This window comes from Rutilus rutilus, assembly GCF_951802725.1.
Source record: "Rutilus rutilus genome assembly, chromosome: 1".
NCBI lineage: Eukaryota > Metazoa > Chordata > Actinopteri > Cypriniformes > Leuciscidae > Rutilus > Rutilus rutilus.
In genome coordinates, this window is record NC_140209.1 from 62,474,403 (window position 1) to 62,497,507 (window position 23,105).

Consider the following 23,105-nt stretch of genomic DNA (forward strand, 5'->3'; position numbering starts at 1 on the left):
TGATATCCAATGCTGACGATAATCGATATACAGTAATGGCCAAAAGTGATGTCCATAGGGGATTTTTTATATTTTTTTATTGACCCCCTACAAGTTCAATTAAAGTACAAAAATATGGATTTTCAAACTTATAAATATACATTTATATATACACGTATATATTTATATATATATATATATATATATATATATATATATATATATATATATATATATATATATATATATATATATATATATATATATATAATTATTTTTTTTATTTTTTTTTAATATGAGGGAAAACAAAACCCTACTCTTGTTTAAGGTATTTATCTATCAAAATTGTTTGGCAAAATAGGCTGCAGGGGTTTTTTTTCACCATGCAAATATAAAATAAATAAATAAAAATCAAAAAGCTCACAGGAAAAAAAAAAGAAGCACAGATTCACTACAACATAATCAGTTATTAATATTTAGTTGTTTTTTTCTTGTATTTTTGCATGCGATCATAATTTCTTTGCCTGGCCAAAATTTATGTCTGCACAATTTGGCATGTTTCATTGTGTCAAAAATACAACAATTGACTCCAAGCACAACAATTTTATTTTTTATCTTTTTAAAATATCTCATAAAATATCTCTTCTACCAGAGAGTCCTGCTATCAAAAAATAAACAAAAACAAAAAGCATGCTTACAAAATCTTTAACAAATTTGTAATAATATTTGATTGAAGGGTAAAGATGTAGATTTTGGCATTTTTCCATTTGCTCTAGAATAATAAAAATTATTACTTTCTTTTACCACTTTTATTAAATTAACATGAAAATGTAACAATATGAAAAAACAAAGATTGCAAAATAGGTACAAAAGGAGCACTGTAATTCACATACTGCATTTTACACTTGTGCAACTGGGGTAAATTACGCAAGTGTTTCACAAGTTTTTAGATAAGATCTATCAACGGTTTCTATTTTAAGAGAGTGACACGGTTTCTGTTTTGCTCTGTGGAGTGACACCATGTTCCCACGGGCACTAAAAACTCGTTCACACTGGGAACTAGCTGCTGGAACCATAGACTGTAAACAAATATGGACGTAGTGCGCGTGGCGTCACCCACAGTGTTTCGGAAGAGCATTTTTGAAGCCCAAAGTGGGTGGAGCCGGCCGTCGCCATCTTGGCAGCGCTATCGGATAGACGAAAATGGCTAAAGAGGCGGATTAGCTGAGGTGACGAAACGCTAAAGAGGCGGATTAGCTGAGGTGCCGTAACGCTAGAGGCGGATTAGCTGAGGTGACGAAACGCTAAAGAGGCGGATTAGCTGAGGTGACGTAACGCTATAGAGGCGGATTAGCTGAGGTGACGAAACGCTAAAGAGGCGGATTAGCTGAGGTGACGTAACGCTATAGAGGCGGATTAGCTGAGGTGACGAAACGCTAAAGAGGCGGATTAGCTGAGGTGACGAAACGCTAAAGAGGCGGATTAGCTGAGGTGACGTAACGCTAGAGGCGGATTAGCTGAGGTGACGTAACGCTAAAGAGGCGGATTAGCTGAGGTGACGTAACGCTAGAGGCGGATTTGCTGAGGTGACGTAACGCTAGAGGCGGATTTGCTGAGGTGACGTAACGCTAAAGAGGCGGATTAGCTGAGGTGCCGTAACGCTAGAGGCGGATTAGCTGAGGTGACGAAACGCTAAAGAGGCGGATTAGCTGAGGTGACGAAACGCTAAAGAGGCGGATTAGCTGAGGTGACGAAACGCTAAAGAGGCGGATTAGCTGAGGTGACGAAACGCTAAAGAGGCGGATTAGCTGAGGTGACGAAACGCTAAAGAGGCGGATTAGCTGAGGTGACGAAACGCTAAAGAGGCGGATTAGCTGAGGTGACGTAACGCTAAAGAGGTGGATTAGCTGAGGTGACGTAACGCTAAAGAGGCGGATTAGCTGAGGTGACGTGACACTAACAGACAAACGGCTAGTCGTGACATCAGCGGCAATCCACCTGTCACTCAAGTGTCCACGCCCTTAATTATACAATACTCTGTCATTTTACATTGATTATTCAATTATCGCGATAATGTTGCTAATATATATCGCCGATATATATCGCCCAGCTCTAATCACTGAACCTGGAGTGCTGGTATCTGTGGTGGGCGGGTCAGAAACAAGCTCGAACATGAGACGTGTCACTCACTTCCTGTGAAGGCGATCCACCTGGCGTATTTGGTGGCTTCCCGACGCCAGTGCGAGGCCACGAGCAGGCCACAGGTGACGGTGAGGGAGATGATGCCCATGATGATGAAGAAGAGCGTGGTGACCCACTCCGGGGGCAGTCGGGGGGGGATGCAGGTTCGGTCTCGGCCGTGGATCGTCTGACACTGACGCACCAGCCCCACCGTAAGAGCTCCTGCAATCACACACACACAACGTCAATCACGAGTGTGCCTACACTCAACCACAAAAATCACTCTTTATCAGGGTGTTTAGTAGTGCTGGGCGGGATACCGGTTCATACCGAATACCGGTGTTTATTTTTGTATTGATATGAATTTTTAATATAACGCAATACCGGTGTATGTCGCTTAAACAACGTTGGGAACGCGGTTGCACAGCTGTGTGTGTTACTAAACGTGATGGTGAAGATGGATAGGTTAAACTATAATTGATAGCTGTCAAATTATATTACAGTGTTTTCCATTCATTGGTTCACAATATCAACACTGCTTTTGGAAAATCTATTTGTGGTTGGCATTGATATCGTTGAATAAACACGAGCACTGCACGTTTCAAAGTCAAAACGCGGCGCGGGTGTTTTTATATGAATGTATCTGAAGTGAACTGACGGTCTTTAGAAAAGTTTCGATGTTATTTTCATTGAATCTTTCTTAATCTTTCCTGATAAAGCAGCGTTTATGAGCGCAGCGCTGCTTTGTGTACAGCCGTTACCGGGGAAACCACGTTGTATACAGCCGTTACCGGGGAAACCGCGTTGTATACAGCCGTTACCGGGGAAACTGCTTCGTGTACAGCTGTTACCGGGGAAACCGCTGTTTCTGTCGCTCCTAAAGTGCATCTTTGTAAACAGCATCATTTTCTGTGGCCTTGCAAACCTGTATTAATAGTACTAGTGAGGAATTTCTCTACAATATTCACTCATGACAGTAAAAGGTCATGCCTCCCAGCACTAGTGTTTAGCTAGGGACTTAACTATAACACGGCACACCAGAGAAAAACAACAACAACATATCCGTCGAGTACAAAGTTCAGAGCTTGTTTTGTGCAGAAAAACACACTGCACCTGTCAAGCAGACGCAGATCCCGGAGGCTGTGCTCAAGCACACTGCACTTTCAAGGCTGACATTTACATGGATTTCTAATACATTTCACTGCCTGAACAGCTGAAAAGTGCTGAATGCACATTGTTGTCGATAGTATATGTCTGTGCCGTTCAAATTTTAGTACCGCAATTTAAGTGCTGGTATACTACGCAACCCTACATTACACTCTATAGGAAACATTACAACCCTATTAGGAAACATGGAATTAGCTTCCACTGTTATGCCGACGATACTCAGCTCTATATTTCTTCAAAACCTAACGAAACTTACCAATTCACTAAATTAACAGAATGCATAGCTGATATAAAAAACTGGATGACTCGTAATTTCCTACTTCTAAATTCTGAAAAAACAGAGATTCTAATTATTGGACAAAAAACTTCCTCACGTAATAACCTAGAATACTGTCTAACACTTGATGGCTGCTCTGTTAAGTCTTCGTCGTCGGTTAGGAACCTGGGTGTGCTCTTTGATACCAATCTTTCATTTGAAAGTCACGTGTCTAGTATCTGTAAAACCGCATTTTTCCATCTTAAAAATATATCTAAATTACGTCATATGCTCTCATTGACAAATGCGGAACAATTAGTCCATGCGTTCATGACCTCAAGGCTAGATTATTGTAATGCTCTACTGGGTGGTTGCCCTGCACGCTTAATAAACAAACTACAGCTGGTCCAAAACGCAGCAGCTCGAGTTCTTACCAGAACCAGGAAGTATGACCATATTAGCCCGGTTCTGTCAAAACTGCACTGGCTCCCTATTAAACATCGCATCAATTTTAAAATATTGCTGATTACTTACAAAGCACTAAATGGTTTAGCTCCGCGGTACTTGAGCGAGCTCTTAACGCATTATAGTCCTTCACGTCTATTGCGATCTCAAAATTCCGGCCAGTTGATAATACCTAGAATATCTAAATCGACTGCTGGCGGTAGATCCTTTTCCTATTTAGCACCAAAACTTTGGAACAGCCTTCCTACCATTGTCCGGGAAGCAGACACACTCTGTCAGTTCAAATCTAGATTAAAGACACATCTCTTTGACATAGCGTTCACATAATACATTATAGACTTCTATAATTCAATATTAGGCTGCATAGATTAGGTCAGCTGGAACCGGGAACACTTCCCATAAATCCTGATGTACTTGTTACATCATGAGAAGAATGGCATCTACGCTAATTTTAGTGTCTTTGTTTATCCCAAGGTTTTCCCGCAGCCTGCCGGATCCAGGCCGTTTCCAGATCTGATGAAGGACCTTCGCCTGGACCCGATGTCAATGCAGTGCTGAAGGGCCAACTAGTCTCTCCCTATGGAGGATCCCTTTCCCACTCTACAGATAACGCGTCGTCGGGAAAACTCAATTTGCGTATCTACCCCGAATTGATAAAATAAAATAAAATTCTGAATCAAAACTATAAGGAAACACCAGTAATTTGTTTAGGTTTGGTTTGTAGGGAATTCCAAACCTGCACACATATATTCAAACGCACATAACTATAGAACTCGTTCTTAATGTGCATCTGAACGCCATCAGCGTTTCTCACAGGTTCGCGTTTAAAGTCTGTGTAGAGAGAATGGTGTCGTCTTGGCGGCCCTAATTTAAAAACAAATGATCGTTGCGACGGAAGCGAATCAATCAAAACTAACTTTAGCTGGAAAATAACTTTATCAAAGAACCGCTATAAAGCCAAAACAATCTTACGTTATATTATACATTTATCTCTGTGAAGCTGCTTTGAGACAATCTACATTGTTAAAAGCGCTATATAAATGAAGATGACTTGACTTGACTCGAGGTCGGTCTTCCCAGCCGGCTAGATCCTCACGCCAGCTTTACAGCCAGATCACACACACACACACACACACAGATTAACCTGAGAGAGACTGTGTGTGAACCTGTAGGGCTCAGCCACCCAATCCAGTTAAGACCATACGCCAGGTTTAATGTGTTAGGACCAGAAATCACACTATAAAAATGATCATTATCCAAAGGATTTTCGCCATGGACCATTTTTGAAGGAATGCGCCGAAATTTCGGTCGCCGAAAATAATCGGCTGAAAATGGCATTTTCGTTTTTTTTGCGCTAAAGAAAAGAAAGACCGAAAATATAAGCCGAAAATATGCTGATATTGATCTTCAATATTTTAATATAGGCCTATTTTCTGTCCAATTATACTTTAGTTAAATAAAAGTGTGGTTATGTATTGGCTTGTATTTTTAAAAATCAGATTCATTAAATTATTGTGTAAAAAAAAAAAAAAAAGTCTTATAATAACAAAATTATACAAAAAAAAAGAAAGAAAAAGATGTATTTAAAAATAGGACATTATTATTTTTTTATTTATTTTTTTCATTTTCGGTTCCGGCCCAGATTTTTCATTTCGGTGCATCCCTACCATTTTTATTGGCTATATTCATGCCTACCTATATTTATGTATGTCATTCCAGTTGTGCATGTAGATGTGATACCTTTATTATATAGCCAATATTAACATCTCAATGATTGTTGGGGCAACCGCCAAAGACGATCAACCAGGGAGAATCCCAGCTGAAGTCACACTGACCCAACAACGGCTGTTGGGTTCTGGTGGGTCAGCGTGCTAACCCAGTTTTCACAGACTGAACATTCAATGCGACTCTTTTACTTCTGTACTGGTGAATGAGAGGCTGCAGCAAATATGATCCTCGCGTTCCCATTTGCTCCAATAGCAAAAGAAAAAAAGTCATTCCCATGAGTCAGAAGAAGAGAAGAGGTCTGTGAAAGGGGTCCATTGGTGTTTGTCGAGTCTGGCGTTACGGTCAACAGTGGGGTTTTAATGAATTACACTTTAGGTGTTTGCAGTTTTATATAAAGAGATATTCACTTTCAGTGGACTCAAATGAAGTAAGTTCACAGTACTATCAGTATAATACTAGTTTTTGAACTCGAACTGTTTGAAGCAATCGGTTTCCCAAATGATGATGACCTTCCACGGTAACTGGTCAAACAGCTGGAGCAGAAATAACTGTGAATTGTGAATTGAGGAAAAGTACACATGGAATAAAAGAGTCAGACTTCAGCTACAGATTTAATATTTCTAAGATGGCAAAAAAACACTTTATGTATAATCGTAAATGTGTAAAAAATACCGCAGGCACTGCTCTACTGTACAAACATTTACACAATACATGAACACGTTGAATCAATGCATTCATTGCTTTACCAAACATTAACAATAATGGCATGTACAGTAAAGCTTCTTGTCTATGAAAAATGGTTTAATTCACAAAACCCTTTTCCAACTGCCTTCTGCCTTCTGGCGAACAACTGCACGTAAAGACACACGTTTGCTGCAGTGTGAGCCGGTCTGAACACGCATGGTATGCTGTTCATGTTTGAACAGTGTTAATTCAGCCCTGTATCATTTGTGTTGAAGTCTATGTTTAGGTCGATAACAACACAAACTTGGCAGAAAACACGTTAAAAAAAACATTTTTATCATGTGTGACTGATGAGCAAGAGCTTGATGGAACAGGTGTGTTCATTTACAGATTTAAGCAATACCATTAAATAATACCTAATTTAACTAATAAAGTTACGCCACAGCATTTTATATGTAGAGTAGCATGTTATACATCTTGCGTTAGAAAGTTACTGATCGGATAGCTTTTGTAAAAACGCTTCCATTCACACTTGGCATTGGCAACATACCCGCAAAATTAATAGAAATCTTCCGATTATATGAATAATGAATACAAATTATGATCTTGCTGAGGAGATGCTCAGCCGTTACAGAGCGCGCTCGCATGTTTATGTTTATGAAAGATCCGCACACGAAAAATACCAGAGGCCACAACTAAAGTGCAAAAGTGCACACAAAAAAAAGCGCAAGTTGCGCAAAAAAAAAAAAACGTTTTCGGGTTCAACCCTTCATCAGTGCCATGTGTTTCCTGCAGAGGTGTCAAGTAACGAAGTACAAATACTTCGTTACCTTACTTAAGTAGAAATTTGGGGTATCTATACTTTACTGGAGTAATTATTTTTCAGACGACTTTTTAGGCTACTTCTACTCCTTACATTTTCACGCAATTATCTGTACTTTCTACTCCTTACATTTTAAAAATAGCCTTGTTACTACTATTTAATTTCGGCTTGTTTTCATTCCGGCTTGTTGTCGTTAAAAAAAAAAAAAAAAAAAAAGGCCAATTACACAAACAGTTTAGATCTGAGTCCCGCCTCCTGAACACACATCGCTAAACTGATTGGCGTTGTGTTTTCTTTCTAACTTGTGAGAGGCTGTAGTCACATTTGGTTGTGCGAAGCGCCAAAACTCCTCCGAAGGAAACCTAGATGTTAGCCTGGCTAACGTCAGACCTCTTTCTCTTTGAGACGTGGTCTGGGAACCACATGTGCATTTTCTCGTATTTGAGGTGTGGTTTACGAATGCCCAGAGCCGTTTATTGGGCGCTACAAATGTCTATCAAATGCGCCTGTACATAGCTCATAGCCAATCGTTTCAATTATACCAGATGGCGTATGTAGAGCGACAGATATTCAACGAAGACGACGACGATGGGTCAGAGATTTATGGGTACACCAGAGTAAATCCGCACCCGACCAGTTTTCCGTCAACAGCACTAATTAAAATCTGCACCCGACCAACTTAAAATAGTACCGACACCCGACCCGCACCCGAAATAAAATCAGTTTAGACTATCACATTATAGACACACTTACAAAAATGTTTATTGCCAGGTCATACAGAAGTTATTACACGACAATTAACACAAGGACAACTTCAGCCGAAGCTGTCAAAAGGCCGGTACATGAAGAACATGGCTAACGTTTCCACAAAACTGAGTAGCCTTATAACATTTTACCAATCGAACAGACGCGGCTACAACACTATGCCACGCAATTTCGTCTAGCCTACATCTGACCATTTTGGGTTCAAACACGCCCTGCACACCACACATAGGCCTACTTAACAGTGTTATATGAAAAATACCGTTCGATAGAACTGCTTTGTTACCACAGTTTCTGCGTGCTTCCTCAGGGATGAAGTTCCACATTTGCGGCTATCCAACACGAAAATGCAGCAAAGCCTTTCACAATATTTTCTTCAGATAACTCCAAATTTCTCCCACACACTGGACTTGATTTTTGATGACGTATTGTCTTTACAATTGTCAACTTTACAATCTCCACTAGCTATTCTTTTCTTCAACTCCTCAGCATCTATCTCGACGACTGCAAGCAGATCGCGCGCGATTATGAAGAATTTTTAAAAGTGAAAGTAGCCTAGGTAACGTTATAGATCCTGGGAGGGCGTGGCGCGTGGGCACAAATAAACTGACGTGGATTTTAAATTATTTTATCAACTTAAAATACAGGCATATTTTTGTAGATGTGTTCCTAAAATCATGCATATATTTTTACATCTGTCATGTTTGATCCATAGATATAAACAAACTGCTTCGGTGTGTCGCATAGATGTCGTCATCGTCTTGCTGCTCCCTCCCCGTTCTGTGATTGGTTCCCTAGCTGAGGGGAAAATCTTGTCCATGGTATCCAGGCTGCCTAGCAGCGTGAATAAAATCGTGCTGCGCTCAAGGCAGCATGGGGAAACCCAGGCTACCTAGATGTGGTAAGCGAAGGAGAAATCGGGGCAAATCGGCGCAAAGAGAGAGAGAGAGAGAGAATTAATTGCATTTTTTTCCTTACATTACTTTTACTTTTATACTTTAAGTAGTTTTAAAACAAGTACTTTTATAATTTTACTTGAGTAAAAAGCTTGAGTTGATACTTCAACTTCTACAGAAGTCTTTTTAAACCCTAGTATCTATACTTCTACCTGAGTAATGAATGTGAATACTTTTGACACCTCTGGTTTCCTGCGGGAATTTACACACTTATTACCGTAAACAATGTAATACGCCGGAATCTGACTTTATCCCATATAAAAACATTTACATAAAAAGGCTAGTCTACATAATTATACTTGCATTTCACAACAACTACGTCATCTATTCAAAGCTTTGACAAATCTAAAAACCGGACCTAACATATTCTCATTCCCATTATCGGGAATATCACAAAAAAGTACCATAACAATACCTACACACACATAACAAAAACGAAATTGAGAGTTAATTCCTCATTAATGCACAAAGGATATTGGCATTTTAGGCCACTTACACACTCTCTGTAAAAGTCTATTGAAGACGCCATTATGTCTACATATAGGCTGAAGGTTATGAGAACATGAAACATGCCATTAAATGACCTCAACATTTATTTATAAAGCACTTTCAAACCATAAGAATGGACCAAAGTGCCGTACAGAGATACAATAAACACAGCACGACACCAACATCACACTCGCATTCATCCGACCCATCAAACGCCGAAAGCCTGATAAAATAAATAAGTCTTTAAGTCCCTTTTTACAGTGTCCATAGTTGACGAAGACTTTATGAATAGCGGCAAGGCATTTCAAAAGTGTACGACCGCCACTTCGCTTTAAACGAGAGCGAAGACGACGTAGAGATTGGAGACAGCAAGTCCTTCATACACACAAAAGCGAGCGCACACTGAACGTCTGTGAAGGCCAAGAGCAGGTCTAGAGACGATGTAAGTGGACTTGAAAACACATCACTGAGCCAGAGGTCACATACAGGAAGAATTCACATTACGCCCTGGAAAACAGGCAGTGGATCGAGGAGAATCCACCAGGAAAACATCCTGGACATGGAAGAACAGAGGAAATCCTGTCCTGTACTCCACTTACCGGGAACATGATAACAACCCAGCACCTCTGCTAGTTACACAATGCTTTGAAGCTTGAAGCATTTCAGCTACACTGGACTAAAGTGGTCCTTGTGCACGGCCCATTACTGAGACGCTTTGATTCTGCATCAACAGGGTTTTTCCTGCATAGAGAATTATGAGGCGACCGCCTCCGTCAAATTTCCTGCCGCCTCCGGCTCTCGACAAAACTCGGACAGACAGTCACATGGTCAGATACACTTTCCTTTTTCCGGTTCTGTTGCGGATACCACGTGTGTCCATTCTCAGACCGTATAGTGCTGCACGGATTGCGGATAATCCATAGACTGTGTCCGGGACACGTGTGTTTTTATCTTGTTTTGAAGTGAAAAGTGAGAGAGAATTGTACTATTCGCCCAACCGGACAAATACCCTGATTAAAACCATTTTTTATATAAAAATAAAAAATAACTAGGGAATCACCGAAACCATGAGGATGATTCTGTTTTATTTCATTTAATGTAAGTGGCGATTGATAGCCTATAGTTATAATAATATAGGCCTACCTAATGCACTGACGTTAACAATGTTGCGCAGTTATTTATAGTTAAGAAACAATATATAGCCTAGTGCTGTTTTCCTAAATGCATCACGATTGAAACCGAGACTGATTTCATAACAGTTCAATAAACAAATAGTTAAAATTAAGTCACTTACATTTTAGACGCAATGACTGTTTTTGTTCCGTTTCAGCAGCGAAAATAGTTCCAAACAAAGATCACCGCAGAACCACATCTCACAGCAACACTCGGCCGTGTTTCATTACTGAATGATTCAGCGTTTTGAACGAATCGATTGAGTCAAAGATTCAATGACCCATTCATAAACTGCCTCATTCTGAATAAATCAGCCGATTGAACGAATCGTTTGAATGAATGACTCAATGACTCGCTCATTAAGACAGTCGCCTGCCGCCTCCTACTGGCAGTTTAGTGTCATAAAGTATCATTCTTTTCAACATTCCTTATTTGTATATTCAAACATATTTAAAATAATCTCATTTAATACAGTTATAATTTTTCAAATGTAAATGATTTAATTTGGTTGGTAACAGCCCAGTGTCTTATTTTTAATTGAATATATTGATCAAATTTAAGAATTTGAAATGAAAGATGGAGCATACATTTAATAAAATTAGGGGGGAAGTGCCCTTTATAAAGGTACAAATAGTGTTTTCCAACAGTGATGTAATGAAACATTGAAACATTATTTAAGTTTGAAGGGAGTAAAGCCTCTGTTTAGGCTATTAAGGAAATGCAATTTTGCCAAAAGAAGAACTTTTATTTTAAATCAGCCTACTTCAGTGCGATATGTTACCATATTATCATGCTTAATTGTAATAGCTAAATCAAAGAATATGGTTGCTTTGTGGGTGGATTATTTTTAACAGTGGATTTGGGTGACTCAAAGTGCACCAGATTAATGAATTTATCTTTAAAATTAGTGCTGCACGATTAAAGGGAGACTTCACCCATTTGCATTAAGCTTTGTATTGTTAGAAACCCAGTCATATATTATAATAAATGTGGATTTTTCATCCATTTTTCCCTGAGATGGGAGAAATAAGGATTTAAGTGTTTTACTTCCTGCTTATTATGACGTAAAAATCATCATTTTGCGTCATAATAAGCAGGAAGTCACATTTCATTGAAAAGTGTAGAGACTACAGACACTCGTTTCTCATCTTTCCCAGGGGGCGGGACCCGCTCACGCTACAGGCCTATTACAGATCAGTGGGTGGGACTTGACTTTCTGAAACTAAAAGCAATATCCTCCATCTTGTTTGGAAGCTAAGCTAACAGGCGCTGTGGAGACAGATGTAAAGTTATGACAATAGCGGAGGAGAGTACTCAATATGATATAGAGGAAGAGGATTTCAGAAGTCTGATGCTTGAATCAGGTGTTTGTGGCTACCTTTACAAGCCGCATTATAGCGAAGAGCAGCCGAGGCAGAAGACCTGCCTGCCGCCGACGAGGAGCCCGGACTGGCTCGGGTTAGGGCGGACTGGTGGCGCCGGTGATCTCACTATGCAACTACGAACCGCTACGAACACAGAGATAGAGTCCGACTGTGGCAAAGAATTTCAACAATGACAACTTCTCCTGGATGAAATCTCTGAATCAGACGAGGACACGGACGTTTGTGTTGTGAATCAGACGAGGACACGGACGTTTGTGTTGTGAACTATCCTAGTTTCGCACCGCATCTGACTGAACATCCAGGTAACGTTACAATGCAATAATTCACCACTTCGAAAGAAATACAAATGAAGAGTAATTCACTAATGAGTTCGCCAACTAACTAGACATTTTGTGTGAAATTAATTTCAAGCTCTGGTGGTAGTTAGCCTTGTAGACGGAAGAGTTATTTCTTTTAGGCAGATATGCGCTTTCTGGATTAGTGGGAGTGGCTTGCGCAGCTGTGCAATGTGGTGCATTGTGGGAGTTGGTGTCTTTCATACAAATGCGTCCTGAAGTTACTTTCTTTCTTTCCTTGGCCAAGAAGGCACCAAATTCAAAATTAATTTTACATTTCGACTACATATATGACCCACTTTCAATAAAGATCAATGTTCCCATGGGTGAAATGCTCCTTTAATCATATCACAATCGCGATGTCAAGCCTACGCGATTATATGACGCAAAATGCTGCGATTTTATATTAAATAAACAAATTAGCGCTGTTAACGCAATTAACGCAGCATGTGTTAATTTTTGGTATCCTTTGGCTAGTGTTACATGATCCCACTCTTATTCATGCAAATGCTTTTAAACCATTAATGCGTGATAAGATAAAAATGCATGCACCCGGACCCCCCTAGAGGTACCGAGCTCCACCCACAAAAATAATGTGTGAAACACTTTAAGCTATATTCGATGATCTACGAAAAATACTAATTTAATTACCTTATTTTTAAAATGCATTATTAGGATTTTACCACCTCTGCCTCATTTTGAGCCAGGAAAAACCCTGATCGAGAATTGTGCCGTTACACTGGAAATATGTGTGTGTGCGGCACACAACAGTTTGTTAGTCAGACAGCACAAGTTGTTGAAAAGAGAGCCAGCACACACTACTAGCTACTTCTTATTTCATTATGGACTTGGCACCATAGACCCTTTGAAACCCCTGAAGGTGCGCTCACATTTACCTGTGTGCAGTGAAGTTATAAGGATGAAATTTGGTCAACATGCTGTAAAAACCACATAAAACTACAGCTTGCAGCAACGAACAGACTATTTTGCCAATTGACAGTGAATTTCAGAGGAACAATCTGGAACCGGCTCTCTTGTATTTGGAGTTTTTTGTCAAGTCACTCTGTGAGGATTTTCTCAAGATCTACGCATCATGTTGTGTTGTGTTGAGACAACCCGCTCTAAATAAAGATGGTCGATTTCCTATGGTTCACTTATATTTATTATTTTGTGTAGTTGCAAACCAGGACATGCACGCTAAAGCTTCATCTGTAAACTGTTCACATGCACTTCGGCAGCAACTTTTTACGGTTTTACATTGTTAAATTGCGATCCGTTTGTGAGATCGGCAAAATTTCGTGACTACCAAATGAGTCACAGAACGAGATTATCGTCCGGTACCGATCTGCGGTGGATCGATCGGAGCATCCCTAGTTTATATCAAGACGACCCAAATATACTTTGATTCAAACATAACAGATCCGCTTGGCTGCCTGGTTTGGGCAAAAATTAGAGATGCACCGATTACAATTTTCTGGGCCGATTCCGATTTCCGATTTTTCATTGAGTTTGACCTGCCGATACCGATTTTAGCCGATTCCGATTTAATTTTTTCTAACCACTTTACAGCACACACAAATATTTATTTTATATCTTTTCTGTAATAGAACATTTTACAATTTGCATAGTACATCTTTTTTTGAACAGATAAATGCTATAAAATAGAACTATATAAATTACTCCAGGTGTGGCCAATTCACACACATCTAAAGTGCAGTGTTATGGAAGAACCATTTCCTTTGGGAATGGCAATAAAATTATATATAAATAAAAAATAAAATAAATATAGCCTTGCAGTATAAAGATATTTCTCAAAGCACACACACACACACACAGGCCTATTGCAATCACTTGTACAAACTGAATAATAAAAAAGTTTAAATGGGTACATTTTCTATAAATATTAGTCTTCTTTTCTGACATGGCCTACTCCAGTTCTTGTTAAAACACACAAATTCTGTGCATTTTGGGAACTTTTTTTGTGAAACCCTATTTAGGGTATTTTGTCCATCAAAAGTGTGCTTTCCCTTTAATTGAGCGTGAGCAGTGCAGCAAATAGACTCAGCGCCGAAACACGCGCTTCACTGCTCGCGACGCTCCTGCTTGACGCTCACGCGCTGCTCCTGCTCCCGTTGTGAATGCACTCATTGATGAACATGCACGCCGAAAAAAAAAACGCGCTTGCGGTCTGAACAGACGTAATTCACGAGGTTTCCTACATGTGTGTTCCGTGTGCACGTGTGATGCTGATGTTGCGCGATGTTAATCATGCGGCGCCCGAGTGCATTTGACCGGCATAAAATCGGCATTTGTCAGAATGACCGGCCGGTCGCCGGTCACGGCCGATCACGTGAAAATCGGCCAATTCCGGTCACCAGCCGATCAATCGGTGCATCTCTAGCAAAAATGTTACATTTATGTACGACAATAATTTACTTCTGGGTTCCTTGTGTTTATTCTGCAATAATGACTGTACTGCGCTACTGTTTTCCCATTGTTGAATGAAGATTTCTCAGCTTTTGAGTTTTCTGTTAGTTGATCCTCAGACATCAACTGCAATTTTTCAAAGCCTTCATTTTGATAGTTACAATTCATTTGGTTATAAGAGTACTTTTAACCTTCAGGTTGTGTTCAAAACCCTTGAACACAATTTTTTTGCTTTTTTTTACTAAATAAATTAGATGCCTACTCTCAGATAAATGCCGCCTCGATTAATCAGATGCAAATAGAAATATAAAACCAGTCCTAATTGAAAGAAAACAAGTCGACAAAAATATCAAATCCAATATTGGGTGATAATATAGTATAATGAGTGATTTATAAACAATTTTTTGTAGGCCGGTCATTTTTGACCAGGAGCACCACAAGTGTAGTAACAACCCCCCCAAAAAAGTATGAAAATTGTCCCAAAAAAAAAAAAAAAAAAAACTTTTGAGAAGTAGTGAACAAAGTCACTAAGTTTCAGTCCAATGCGATAACATTGACTAGTATTTTCGGGATAACAAAAATTTCCTCCGGGTCAAAATGACCCGAACACAGGGTAAAATAGCAACAGACATTAGCTTTGTGCACTAGGGATGGTGAAAACTAAAAATTTTCTCGACCGACTACCGAGCCTCATTAGCCGGTTGAAACCAGTTAACCGATTAGTTTTAAATATGCTACGCTGTTTGAAATAACAGCCATTTCGAGCTGTGCCTGCAATTTCGCAACTCTGTCGCATCTCTCTGCCGCTCTGCCTCCCGCTCTCTCACACACACACACTGCCACCCTTCCACTCACGTCACTTTTTTAAAATCCCCTACAGCGCGAAACATGAGTCCCGCAAACGCGGCGCCGAGGAGCTTGTATGTAATCGGAGGACAAATGGCTCCTTAGTTTCGAAATGGTTTGGGTACAAGGTGATCGCGCTGAAAATAAAGGCGTTTGTCTAGCGTTAGAAGCTCATTTGAAACATTGCCGCGGCTCATTTAAGAAAATGACAGCTCCGAAGAGACGCCGCTTTAGTTTGAGGTAGTGCTAACAATAATAAAGAAAGATGATGATCATCATCACCTTACATCATAGATGATGTGTTACTACTGTATTTAAGCACTGTATCACACAAGTTGCAACTTACATCCGTGTCATTCTTTTTGGTGAAATGGTCCCACACACTACTTTTCTTTGCACGCTTCATCCTGTCGTCTGCCCTGGCTCTAACCTCGAGTGTTTTAGCCTTTAGCCTTTTCTTTTCGCAAACCTTGTGAGCGCACAAACCCAAACGCTGTGACCTCGCGCCAATGTTTTTATTGGTTTATTAAAGGGTTAGTTCACCCAAAAATTAAAATTCTGTCAGTAATTACTCACCCTCATGTTGTTCCAACCGCGTAAGACCTTCGTTCATCTTCGGAACACAAATTAAGATATTTTTGATGAAATCTGAGCCATGTTTCACTCCTCCATAGGCTTCTATGTGACCGAAACTTGCTGGCCCAGAAAAGTTATTAAAGAGATCGTTAATATAGTCCAAGTGACTCCAGTGGCTCAATCTTAAGTTTATAAAGCGACGAGAATACTTTTTGTGCGCAAAAACAAACAAAAATAACGACTTTATTCCACTATTCATTTCCTTCTCTCTGGATGTCTAGTTGGTTTGCGTAGTGTTTTTGCGCAGCGCGTCTGTGTTACACGTCACCACGTAGGCTCACTATTGGCCGACGCCGGTCATGTGTGTGTTGCGTGATGAAGTGCAACACAGACGCGCAGCGCAAACACACTACGAGGCCCAGAGAGAAGGAAATGAAAAGTGGAATAAAGTCGTTATTTTTGTTTGTTTTTGCGCACAAAAAGTATTCTCGTCGCATGATAAACTTAATGTAGTGCCACTGTAGTTACTTGGACTATTTTAACGATGTTTTAATAACTATTCTGGGCCGGTGAGTTTCGGTCACACTGGAAGCCTATGGAGGAGTCAAAATTCTGTCAGATTTCATCAAAAATATCTTAATTTGTGTTCCGAAGATGAACGAAAGACTTACATGGTTGGAACAACATGAGGGTGAGTAATTACTGACAGAATTTTCATTTTTGGGTGAACTAACCCTTTAAGTACAAACAGGCGAGTTATGAAAAATTGAGTGTGAGGGATTTGTTCACTTCACACAAAAAGATCTTGGAATGAGATGGCTAACTGTAGTAGCGTTTAGTCCACTGTCTATAATAGCCTAATTTAGAGATCAAATTTTTTTTTTTTACCGACTACTTTGATCGGTTAACGTTGATACGGTCAACCATCGGTCAAACGATCATCGGTTAACATCCCTATTGTGGACTTTTTAAGTTGAGAACAACTACCTGATGTATCTTTTAGTTAAAAAAGGTAAAAAGTAAATTATGTTCAGCATAGACGGCACTATGAAATCAATTAGTTCATAAGACAGATGTACTCATTCTGCTTCGGGCAACAAAAAACTAGTTCATTTGCATTACAAGCTCTAGACTAGGATTTCACATTGTATAATGCAAGAAACCTGATTTACACTCAAGCTTTATCACCATGATCCCTCCGTTGCAGAGCTGCAAATGTAAAACAGACCTTCGAGTTTAAGCCTGAGTTTGATGATGGGAAAGAAGCATTTAGTCTTGGTGGGAAGAAAGCCTTTAAAGAGCTTGATAAAGACTAGTGTCTGCATCCGGTAAACATTTCCCCCAGCACCCACCAATCCCCCGCTGATTCACAACTGCAATGTCTAATGCCATCATTACAACCAGCTGGCACGCTATGGTACACTAAACAAAAAGAAAGACAAGTCTGAATCGCACCCACAACTAGTTTAGACACTCGTAGGGCACAAACCCCACTGTGTCCTTGTACCAAACACACAAGAAGAACGTCATTTACAACAACACATCTGGATAAATAAACCTGGAACCAGTCAGAGCGCTGGAGCTCGGCCAAATTCCCAAGAAGCCATTGGCTGAAACTAGACATACACAGTTCAGCAGATTGTGTTATTGACCGAAACTTCTGTTTGTGATTATCACAGACCAGGTGTCCTTAAACGATACACACATTACACATTTTTCCGCAATCAAATTCAGTAAATGTGGTCATGATGAGTATTTAGCAAATCCAGAACTTGCATTTTAACATTTTTAAAAGGAATGTTCCAGTAAAATCAGAAATGTCAAAGTTAGACATGTGCTCAACAGGTAGTCGCTTTTTGTGTAAATGTGACGAGTCGAATGCATTTCTTGGTCGAAATCCTTTGTCAGTGCAAATGTAAAATGAAATGTAAACACAAAACTACAAAAAAAATAAATAAATAAAATTCGCTCTTTTCCAAAACGCTATAAATCCATTTAAATAGTTTTCAGGAAAATTACTTTTTTTTTTTTATCTAGACCCACACATTTTGTGAATATTCAATTCATCCTGTTAAAATTTTGTTTTTTGGGCTCAGTCTGAACATGTTGAACAATGATTATTAAATCAAACAACAAAATTGTTGATAAATTCAAAGTTTTTTTTTTTTTTTTTTACGCTATACATCCAATTTTGTACATTTTTTTTGATTTGTCAAAAAAAAAAAAAAAAAAAAAGGCAAGTCAGTCAGATTGTCCACTTTACATAAAACAAATTACGACATGACGTGAGTGAGAGTGAGTGAGTGGCGTTCACACCAAACGCGAATAGAACGTCTGGCGCAAGTGATTTTCATGTTAAGTCAATGTAAAGACACGTTTACGCGCATCTGGAGGTCCTGCGGCGCAAATGAGGCGTTTAGCGCAGCGCGGACGTGCAAATGAGGCGAATTGAGCGTCTGCCGCGCGAATGAGGCGAATTGAGCGTCTGCCGCGATACGCGCGAGTGGTTTGAGGGGTGAGAGAATTCTGATTAGTCCAGAGGATGTATCGTTTGCTTTGATGTAGCGTTTAGGCTAAAAATAGGTTCGGCGCTTATCGCGGTTTGGAAAGGAACTGCATCTTGCAGTACATTTTAAACAAGGAAATATAGCAATTTGGCATGAAACGTTGATGGAGCAGTGGATAGGTTCAGTACACAGCAAAATGACATGACAAACGAATTATTTTTTTTAAATGGCGTTTATCGCGTTTTGGAAAAGAGCTCTTCATTAATATATGTGCATTTTGTGGCCTTCAAGTTGGTCGGAAAGAGCGTGATTACAAGTTCTGAGAGCATGAATGAGCAAGCAAAGTCACGTTTACTTTGTGGGAAACTCGTAATTCTAGACGATACAAGAGCTACCGAGTTGTGATTATGAAGGGGAGTGTCAAAGTAAAACATGGCGTAAACAAACACTAATCTAGAATATAGGCAATATAGCAATAATCTATACATAGAGTTCAGTGAGCAAACTTTTGGTACCTCATGAGGTACCGTTCCTGTTGCGCATCTCAAACTGGCGACCCGTGTGAGCGCCGTCGAGTCTGAGGAGCAGGAGGCGGGAGAAACAACGATTTTGAATTGGACTGCAATACCTATTTTGACCACTAGTTAATCTTTTGTTAATCTTACAGACTGCACCTTTAACTGAAAACTACCTGGAGAACCTATAAGGGAGGGTTTCTCTCACAACGAGTGGGCTCTGTTTGCATTAACAGATAAACACCAGTAATCTTTGAGAGACTCCATTTCAACAGCGGCTTGACACGTTCAGACACTCGTGGACTCTCCTGTTCGCAGCCTGTGTGTGAAACAACCGGAAACCCTTCCTGATCACGGCCGTTCTCTCATTAGTCCCGTTCCGAGAACATGGGTGTTATTATATAGATGAGTCAAACAGCCCTATGAACCCTAGTGGGAGGAAAGCGGAGGCCGGACACACACCTGCAGGCTTGCTCTGTTTTAATGCACCGAATCCTCTCAGACACACACACACAGAGATCCTGTGCCCGCGGTGGACCCACAGTAAACATGAGGATAATGTACTGGTGGAAGCATAAGATTTTACTAGGGCTGTGAAATGATAAATCACATCCAAAATAAAAGTTTGTGTTTACCTACACAATATATGTGTGTGTACTGTGTATAATCATTTTGCATATATTAATATACACACACACACACACACACACATATGTGTGTGTATATATATATATATATATATATATATATATATATATATATATATATATATATATATATATATTTATATATGAAGAGTTCAGATGCAAAAGCCTCTAAGTGCCATTTTAATTTTTTTTCTAGAATGATCATTTTTAACAAGCTTGTATATTTAAGGTCAGTAATTTCACTTAAATGACAATTAATAGGTCATTTTTACCCTCTTATGTGACTATTTTAATATATTATAATATTTTATAATATAATTTTATAAATATTTTATAGATATTTTAATTAAAGGGGGGAGTTGGGGGGCATTTAGTAGACATTTAAAAAAATTAAAATATTTATCTCAGCTAAATGTTTGCTCAACTAGTGAATGTGTGCTTTTACAATGGGGTAATTTTGTTGTGCATGAGTTTAGACTGGGCAAGTAAAGATTCGGTCACCAGTCCCGACTTGTATCACGTCTGTAGTGCAAATGCGGTGCTGTGAAGTCATTGAGCATCTTGATAGAGAGAGAGAAGAGAGAGAGAGCAAAACTACGAAAGCCCACGGCGAAACTCGAGCCCTGCTGATGCATACAGTAAAGTCCCCACTCTTCATTTCTTTGTCTTTTTCAGTAATCCGTTTCACTGGAATGTACAGCGACACAGAAGACAAGACATCAGTGCTTCCATTACACTGCGGCTTTAAATAGTTGGAGGAAGTGTTACAACAGTTTTTTGCCATGGTATCAAAATTTGTTCTCCGAGAACCAATACATTTTACAGGCATTTGTACCGACTACTGAAATGTTGGCAACATGACAACAACACTAATCATGAAACAAACAATTTAGTTGAAAAATAATGAGTATTGAGGAAAGTATTAATATTGGTCAATATTTTGCAAGCATCCCTGGTGTTAGTTACAAAGTCTACCAGCAGCCTTGTCAACAGATAATGTAAAACATGCCTCGTCATGTGCTTGTCCTTTGCTTATCTGGAAAAAAAAGAAAGAAAAAAAACAGGATTTTTTTGTGGTGTAAATATAATTTATTCTGAAGCAATATTCTCATCAGTATTCTCATCAGTGCATCAGTGTTCTACCAGCTTTGACATTTTAAAATCTGCATTTGTGTGATATTTATTACCATTATAAAGGGCATTTTCCCCCCTAATCTTATTAAATGTATGCTTCATCCTTCAATTCAAATGTTTAAATTTGATCAATAAATTAATTTAGAACAATAAGACGCTGTTGCCATTCAAATTAAATCATTTACAATGAAAAATTACAACTGCATTAAATCGTTATGAGATTGTTTTACATATTTTTTGAATATACAAATAAGAAATGTTGGAAAGAATGATACTTTTAAACATGAAACTAAACCACCAGTAGGTGGCGGCAGGTGACCATCTTAATGAGCGAGTCATTGAGTCGTGTATCCAAACGATTCATTTAAACGGCTGATTCATTAAAGAATGAGGCAGTTTATGAATAGGTCATTGAATCTTTGACTCAACCGATTCGTTCAAAACGCTGAATCATTCAGTAATGAAACGCGGTTACGTGTTCCTGTGAGATGCGATATGGTTCCACTGTGATCTTTGTTTGGAACTATTTTCGCTGCTGAAAGAGAACAAAAAGTCAATATTGCATCAAAAATGTACAGTACAGGTCAAAAGTTTGGACACATTACTATTTTTAATGTTTTTGAAAGACGTTTCTTCTGCTCATCAAGCCTGCATTTATTTGATCAAAAATACAGAAAAAAAATGTAATATTGTGATATATTATTACAATTTAAAATAATTGGTTTTCAATTTATTATACTTTAAATTATCATTTATTTCTGTGATGCAAAGCTGAATTTTCAGGATCATTACTCCAGTCTATCACATGATCCTTTAGAAATCATTCTAATATGATGAATCATTATCTAAGTTGGAAACAGTTCTGCTGCTTAATATTTGTTCATAACCCTGTGATACTTTTTTAGGATACTTAGATGAATAATAAAAAAAAAGAAAATGTTTTAAAAATAGAAATCTTTTGTAACAGCAATATACAGTACTGGTCAGTCATTTGGGGGTCAGTATATATTTTTTCTTTCTTTTTTTGAAATAAATCAATACTTTTATTCAGCAAGGATGTGTTAAATTGATAAAACGTGATAGTAAAGAAGATTTATATTATTAAAAAATATATATATATATATTTTTTGAATAAATGCAGTTCTTTTTAACCTTTAATTCATCAAATATATTAGGCAGCAGAACTGTTTCCAACACTCATAATAAATCGGAATATTAGAGTGATTTCTAAAGGATCATGTGATAGACTGGATGTCACATGTGACACTGAAGACTGGAGTAATGATGCTGAAAATTCAGCTTTGCATCATTTGCATGCATTATTTTTTAAAGTATATTCAAACAGAAAACTATTATTTTAAGTTGTAATAATATTTCACAATATTACTGTTTTTTTTTTCCTGTATTTTTGATCAAATAAACGCAGCCTTGATAAGCATTAGAGACTTCTTTCAAAAATATAAAAAAAAAATCGTAATGTTTCCAAACTTTTGACCTGTACTGTAAGTGACTTAATATTAACTTGTTTATTGAACTGTCGTATGAAATCAGTGTCACATTTTAGTTATCACGTTATAGTATTCAGGACGACATCACTCTTGGCCGTGTGATGTTGCTCAAGTAAAAACTCCACATTTTTATTTTTAGAATATTATAGAACATTTAGAACCTTGTTACCGTCATTCCATTACATCGTTATCTATCGCCACTTACACTAAATGTAATAAAACCAGAATCATTCCCGCGTTTTGGGGATTCCCTAGTTATTTTTTTGTTAGTGATGACTACTTCTTCGGCCAGGCAAATACAATTCTCTAGGCCTATATAAAAAAAAAAATCCACTTATCCTGAACAAGCCTTAATGTCGAGCTCTGCTTCTGTTTTAAAACATTTTTAGTGGCATAAGTAGTTTTTTAAAGAGTGTAATTTCCGAATATATTTACACATTTCAGTAGCTTTAAATAAACTGTATAATCCTAGCTCACATTCTATCAACCACAGGAAACCCTGCAATCTAATGATTATTATTCGCCATTGAAAACCCACATAAGTGGAGCGCTAGTTATGAAC

At 38.6% G+C, this 23,105-nt stretch overlaps 1 protein-coding gene across 3 annotated transcripts in view; it reads right to left on the bottom strand.

The window, feature by feature from the left end:
* mosmoa (modulator of smoothened a) overlaps positions 1–23,105 on the bottom strand; it is a 47,239-nt gene that overhangs the window by 13,602 nt on the left and 10,532 nt on the right. For all 3 annotated transcript variants that reach the window (XR_014628576.1, XR_014628577.1, XM_084418080.1), the window contains exon 2: positions 2,170–2,382. Coding sequence is in view for 1 of the 3 variants with exons in the window: in XM_084418080.1 (XP_084274206.1) it covers positions 2,170–2,382 (213 nt within the window). In the remaining 2 variants the exon portion in view is untranslated. The remainder of the gene's footprint in view (positions 1–2,169; positions 2,383–23,105) is intronic.